Consider the following 7,522-nt stretch of genomic DNA (forward strand, 5'->3'; position numbering starts at 1 on the left):
GCTCCTTCCCCAACCACAGACTTACCACCAGGACACTGCTCTCCAAGTTGCCTGGCTGTATTCCTATAAATCTGCTATTGGATCAGTATTGGCTGATATGGTTGGTTAATAATTGGCTATCAGTATCGACCAAGAAAATCTTTATCAGTGCACCCCTACAGCTAGATATTGTTACTGGGTCCCGGCCGTCCCTAGGCAGCAGAATCAGGGCGACTGCCCCAGGCCCTGCACTTCGGGGGGGCCCCGCGGTGCGACTGTGACAACTCCATGTTGCCGCTTGCTTCATGTCTCGCCGGTCACCCCTCCCTCCTCTGCCGAATCCCACCGCTGGCTTCCTTGTGTCTGGGGGCAGGGCCCCACACAGGCTGATTTGTCCTGGGCCCTGCATCTTGCTCGGGTTATCTCTGACTGGGTCTATTACTCATTTCTGAATTTTTTTGCAGATTCAGTAAAGCAAACGTAACACGTTGTCCTAGTGTCAGTAGTGATCTCCATATTTTTGTGGGGGTATGGCTGGAAAGCTAGGTCAGAGCAAATTTTATATTTAGCTTGATATTTATATAGTACTAATCTCTTTCAGAAGCGAGTTCTATGGTTTGACACATTAAAGCATTAATCTTAAAACATTTTGGAGTAGCAGAGACTTGAATCTGGATTAAGGTTAGTGAAAAGTAGGCTTGTCTAATAGAGATGCACCAATACATTGGTCCTGTGTCAAATCAGCACTGATATAAAGAAAGTTGACTATTGGAAACTGGCCTGATGTGGCCGATAAATGGCCTGTGCATGCGTACAGCCACAGCACAGCACATAGTTGGCAAGGAGCGCAGCCTGGCAGCATGGAGAGCTGCATCCAGCTGGCAAGTCTGTTGTGGTGGAAGGGGAGAGGGGATGAAAGGGGCGTGGGGTGAGGGAGGGAGTGAGGCTGGGGCAGGTGCTGTGCTGCCCTGCTGAGGCAGGATGTGGGACAGCCGCAGCTTGTCGGGGGGCGTGGGGAGATGGGGACGGCTCCTGCTACTGCGTGCACTTACAGGCATGTGCCCCTGAATCTGCACGGGGTGGGCTGGGGCCGGGCGGGGGAGGGGGGTCAGGGCAGCTACAGCCCATGTCCTCTCCCTCCCAGTGCCGCTGCCACCCGCCCTGAGCGCAGCCCAGCCCAGCCCCTGCCGGGAAGAGCACAACACAGCCCTGGCCCCAGCCCACCCTGCCCCATGCAGATCTGATGTTGCACGTGCTGGCCGCCACCCCCTGCCGCCACTGCTCTCCTAGGGTGCATGCAGCAGCAGGAGCTGCTCCCATTGCCCTGCACCCCCCTGGACAAGGCGTGGCTCCAGCCCCACTCCCTCCTTCACCTCAAGTGTCTTGATCTGACCCCATACCCGTTCCCTTCCTCCTCCCCTTCCACCCCAACAGACTTACCAGCCAGACGCTGCTCTTCAAGCTGCCGGGCTGCGTATAAGAAATCGCAGCCCGGCAGCAGTATCGGTCTATATGCCTCCTTAAAAATAGGCAAGCGGCATCAGCCCCAAAAATCTCTCTTGTGCACCCCTATTGCCTAACTGTTATTAACAATTCAGAGACTATTGCTGTGGCTATAGACACCCAAATGAGTAGTGTACATGGAAGTGGGCATGCTGGTAAATTATAGGAAAAAATCTTACTGGATAAAATAATTTAATACTTCTAGTACTAGCCTTGGGGGTGTTCATTTGTTAAGGAATTAAGGCATTGTAGTTAGTGTGAAGTTTGAGGTGTAGGGTTGATTTTGCTGTTCTTATCAGTGGAGAATGAGTTGAAAAACTAGTCTGCTGTTGTATTAGTGGACTGTAACGTGTGCGGGTTCCCTTGTCTTGCCTGTCCAGTGTCCTCGGTCAGAGAACTCGGATTCCATGGTCACGTGCAGTTTACATCATATATCTTCAATATTAACAAATTATAGGCATAACATTGTTGTGGATGGGATGCTGTGAGAATAGAGTAGGCAACTGCATCTCTTGACCTTCCAAAATGTAGGGTTTTAAGTTTTTTGGATTTTTTTTCTTTAACTTCAGTTGTCCTTTCCTGAGGATTCTTGTGTTTAATGCTGTGGTTTATTTATACTTCCATCCACAACTCCAGTTACATTTTAACACAGTGTATGGAACTTTTAAAATGTTATACGTGGGTTTTCTTTGGTTTATTTGTTGTTGGTTTTTTTCAAGTATGAATGGTGCTATAAGAGAATGTGGGGACTAAAATACAGTGACTAAAAGTTTCTCTGAAGGTAACAGATTTTATTTCATTACTGAAGGTAGGAGTGACTTAGTAAATTGAGAGTGGTAATTAACTTTAATTCATTTAATTTATTTATTTCTTTATTTAACTTCAATTAATACTAAATATGGTAACAGACATACAACTTAAAAAAACTGTTTGGCCAGATATGATGGATTCCTGGTAGCGCACCAGTTTTCAGTGGTATCTACTTAATTAAGAAAATTCATGCGTCATTCCCCCTCTTTTTTTTTTTAAGTCCTTATGTGTGCATCTTGGGTTCAAGTAAGTGGTACAGCAAGAACTTCTGCAGCTCTTGGCATGGGGAAGCCGTACTAGGCTGAGAATCAAGAGGACAGAAGTTCCAGTTCTTCCTTTGGCTTGTGGTGTTCCTGTGTATTTCACAGGGTTGTTGGAAATTATTAAAGTATTGTAGCCTTCAAATAAAGCATTGAACAAGGCCACTTCTAGCTAATACAGTGATTCTTACCCTGAGAATTCCCTGTGTCCAAAGCATTGCTCTAATAGGAGATCAAGCCTTGACCATCTAGTTGCACTGCCTTTACAAACGAATGTGGCAGATGTCTGTGCTTGGCTTGACTCTTTAACCATACACAAGTTTTCCTCTTGACTAGAAATAGAAACCTAGGACTGCTGGGAAGCCAAATTCCTAATTGTTGTGTAGGAGAGCTGGCAGAGGTTGGAATATAGCCATAAAATTCATATATAATGTGGCTGTCCCAATGCATTTAACCATGGGCCTGAATTGCAATTGCAGGAGCAGCTACACTTCTGGCATTTTCTAAATCCAAGTGCTTAACTTTGCATCTTAATTCTCTTTTATATGCTGTGTATGTAATTTTAAATATACTTTAAATCTGTTTTAGCTCTTTCCATTTAAGTGCAGGGTCCTTTAATTGTTCAGGGTTTGTTTTTTCTTAAATGGCAGTTTTATCTGCTTGAGAGAATTAAATGTCATGGAATTTTTAAACACTGGTGTTTTGTTCCTTAAAGAAGAAAGGGAATGCATAGATACAAACTGAATTGTTTCATAAAAATAAAACTTATCAGCATTGTGGGTGGATAAAGTTTGTTTGGTTACAAAACAACGATGTAGAACTTATTTGAGATTTTTTTCTTTTTCAGATATTTCATAAAATGTCTAATGGTTATGAAGATCACATGGCTGAAGATTGCAGGGATGATATTGGTAGAACAAACTTAATTGTGAACTACCTCCCTCAGAACATGACGCAGGATGAGTTACGGAGTCTATTTAGCAGTATTGGCGAAGTTGAATCTGCAAAACTTATTCGGGACAAAGTTGCAGGTACAATCCAGTTTATAAGAATTTCTTGCTTTTTTTTTTTTTTTTTGGTAGACACTTGACTAAATGCAATATTTAAATACAATTTGCGCTGGGGCTGGGGAATGTCTGCAAGTGTCAGGGATGCATGCTAGATTTAATGTACAAGAGTAAGAAATAAAATTATAGAAATTCAGTACCCTCCAAAAGGTAAGTGAAGCTCATTTTTTGTTGTTAGGTGCTTCTAGTTATTAACTTAAACCTGTTTACTCTGAATTCAGTCTATAGATTCTTCTGTACCAATGACTTGTCTGTATTGTACATAGCGGATACAGGGATCCTGGTTTTCTATGTTTAGAAATCCCAAATTCTCTGATTTAAAAAAAAAAAAAAAAAAAAAGAGCCCACCAAAATTCACCAATTAAAATGCCCAAAATCTGGTTTTTGGGTTTTTTTTTTCTACAACTAAATTTAAACACCAGTATACATACGTATATACATATGTATTAGTTGAACACTATGTTTTATTGATATAATTAAAACCAATTTTGGAAGCCTACCAGCACCTCAGTCCATTATAATAATAAATTCTAAACACCTACCTGTTTTGGTGTTTGATTTTTGGTTTGTTTTTTTTTAATTAAATCAGAGCTCCCCCTGCCCCCCTTGCTCACCAGGATGTGGGTCCAGCTGCAGCTGTTCCCCCTCCCCCTTGCTGCTTTGTGGTTTTTAACAGCCCTGTTAGGCTGGTGCCCTGCCCATGCTGTTGCTCATCAGTCCCACAGCCCCCCAGTCCTGCCGGTGCCTCTCACTCCCAACCTGTGGCTCCCCATTCAGCCTTGCTGAAGGGGGGCCCCCAGCTGCCAGGGCTGCAGGACCTGGTGGCTGCATCCTGCCCGCTCCCTGCTCCACAGTTGCCAGTTACAACTGGCCAGCGGCTTCTGAGCCCCAGCTGCTGTGCATGGGAGGTGGTGGCTGCTGCAGCCAGAGTGGGGACAGAGCCTAGGCTTGCCCCCACAGGCAGCATGGCCAGCGTGGAGCCCAGCAGAGCCCATGTGGGGTTGTGGTAGATGCAGGCTCCCTGACCTGCCACCCTCACCCCGGGGGCCTCCATGCCCCAATGAGCAAGACCTGCTATGGGGGGGTGGGGCAGGGTGGGAAGACTCAGTGATACTGCTGCTGGGAGTCCTGTGCCAGCTGCGCTGTCATGGCGGAGGCACAGCCCCATGCCCCACTGTGGGTGCACAAATCTGGAGGGGTATGTGCCCCCCCACATGCCTTACTTCTACCAGCCTTGCCCCACTCTCCCTCACCATGACTGCTGCCACTACCTCAGTCCTGTGTTGTGTCCTTCCCCCCCCCCCCCCCCCCCCGACTTGCCTACAGTTCCTCCGCTACCTGGCTGTGTTGTTACTGGACATGTGCATGCATGCCCAGGCAGATCCCACTCCCCACAGCCCCTTGCAGGCTGGAACTGTGGCAGCCTGCAGGGGGATACCCCTGGTTTCCCACGTTTTTCTCCTTTCAAGGAGAAAATCCATGTGTTTCCACAGCAATCAGAAAACCCGAATCTTTGACGATGAGACTTGGCTTTCAAAGAATCTGAGGAGTTTTATTTTTCAGTGGGAAAATATATGAGCGCTGTACCTGTGGTTTGATTCTGGGAGAAAATACATTCCTAAAGGAATGTGCATACTTTAACTGCTTTATTTTACAAGATACTCTGGGCACTAATGCTAGTTCCATTTATTTTAAGGATGTAGGTTCAGGGCAGATAGTTAAATCAGAGGATATCTGACTTAAGCGACTTGAAAGTTTCTTAATTCATATGAAGCTTGTGGCTCTAATAACCTTTTATGATAAATCTGTTAATCTATGGCAGCTGATAAGGTTTGGTAGAAGTGTTTTCAGCTTCTTAGTGTAGGGATGATGAGATTGTGGATCTTAAATCTTTGACATGCTAATCACCTTCCTGCACTTTAGCGATTCTGCTAATCCTCGTTAAGTATCCCTTGATTTTTGAATTTGTAGTCTGCTGTTTCAATACTTGGGCTTGTATATTTCTGTGAGCAAGTAGCTGTGCAGCTCACTGACTTGTCTATTTGTTTGTCACACTAATAGCATAGCAGAATTTTACTGCTGCACTTACATAGCCCTGGGTTTCAAACCAGTATTAGATTTCTGTTGCTCCAAATCAACTTTTGCAAAATTCGCAAAACCTACATTTTGTTTGTTTTGGTCTAGTGTAAGTAAAAATCTGAACTAAAGAACTTGGTGGCTATTATCCTTCTGACGAAAGGTTTCCAATCTTTTTGTTAACAGTTGGAGGGGGAAAGTGTTTTTTCTTGTTCAATGAATTAAAAAACAATTGAAGGAATCTTGATGGTTTTGTAAAAGCCAATTTTAGCCAGAAACTAAGCTGTTAAATTTTGCATATGACTTTTACTCTAAGAGAATAAATATTATGATTAGGGGTGCACCGATAATGATTTTTTTGGCCAATACCAATGGCTGATTATTAACCAGCCACATTGGCCAATACTCATCCGATTGCTGATATGGAGCCCGGCAGCTTGGAGAGCAGCATCCAGCCGGTAAGTCTCTGGGGGAAGGGAGATGGAGGAGGGAAGGGACGTGGGAGGGGAGGGGAGGTGATTGAGGTCCCCACAGTAAGGGAGGGAGTGGGGCTGGGGCAGGGTGTGGGACGGAGCTGTGGGTGATTTGTCTAGAGGAGGTGGGGAGGGGGGCGACTCCCACCGCTGCATGTATCCAGCCTGCAGCAGGCAGCCCATCCTCACCCTATGCACTTATCCAGGGGGCATGTCTCCCTCCAGGGGTGTGCGCAGCAGCGGGAGCCAGTCCCTGGACAAGCTACCTGTGGCTTCATCCCACACCCTGCCCTGGCTTGGCTTGCCTGGGCAGTGCCTGCCCCTGCCCCACTTGCTCCCTCACCATGGGGGTCTCAGTCTGCACCCCCCCCCCCCTTACTGGCTGGACTCTGTTCTCCAAGCTGCCGGGCTGCGTTTCTGACTGTATGTGTACAAGGCATTTATCGGTGACATTATTGGCCCTCTGTAGTGTACTGCAGCATTTTCTTAGGTCTCTCATGCCCCAAGGTTAGGAGTAGGGATGGTCCTCAACTTTCCTTCAAGAGGTGACTTTACTATTTTTATAGATAGATGGATCTGTATATATAGTTAGATATAGATGTGTATTATACCAAGGTATAATTTTGTATATCTAATTTTGTACATCTGCCTTTCTGTCGGATATACAAAGATACAGTGTGTGTATGCACATGCACACATTTTTCCTGTTCTTCTTTTTCTCTGAGTGAAACACAAAAATTATCTAAGACCAAAGTCTCATGTGAAAGATGTAGGTTAAGTAGCCCACAGAAGTAGCAGTGTCTAGACTGTGTTACGAAGAGCAACAGTTGGAGGGAGCTTTAGGAGTTTTTTTGGTGAGCTTACTTTGGGAGTTTTTCTGAGCTGTCACAGGCTGGGTCGGCACCCTTTCCTCCCTGGCCCCTGCAACAGCTCACCAAAATTCCCGAAGTAGTCCTCTGGCCCAAATAATTGCCCACCCCTGGGTTTTAGGAAAACCTAACTTTTGTTTTCCCCCCTTCTCACTGCACCCCCAAGTCTCTGGCACATGGCCAGGCCAGGCTGGTGCTGTGCTGTGTGTGCTGCTTCAGTCCACGTGGGCACAGATGGGGAGTGGCTCCTGCTGACTTGGCCATGTGCTGGGGACTCGGGGCAGGGAAGGAGATTCAGGGAGAAGAGGGGAACACAGCATGGTACCAATGTGGTCAGGCCTGGATAACTTGCAGCTCCCAACCCTCTGTACCCCCTCTCAGGCACCATACCCATCGCCCTGAGTCCCTGGCATGCAGCTGGACCAGGCAGAAACCATACCACCTTTGCCCACATGGCCTGCAGTGGCGTGTGGGGAACCCAGCAT

General features: G+C 46.3%; 1 protein-coding gene across 1 annotated transcript in view; it reads left to right on the forward strand.

Moving 5' to 3' along the window:
* Positions 1-7,522, forward strand: part of ELAVL1 (ELAV like RNA binding protein 1) — a 73,112-nt gene that overhangs the window by 23,956 nt on the left and 41,634 nt on the right. The window contains exon 2 of the mRNA XM_006025754.3: positions 3,400-3,583. Within this exon, the coding sequence (XP_006025816.1) occupies positions 3,412-3,583 (172 nt within the window). The 5' untranslated portion in view covers positions 3,400-3,411. The remainder of the gene's footprint in view (positions 1-3,399; positions 3,584-7,522) is intronic.

Source organism: Alligator sinensis, unplaced genomic scaffold (genome assembly GCF_000455745.1).
Source record: "Alligator sinensis unplaced genomic scaffold, ASM45574v1 scaffold103_2, whole genome shotgun sequence".
NCBI classification, from domain to species: Eukaryota; Metazoa; Chordata; order Crocodylia; family Alligatoridae; genus Alligator; species Alligator sinensis.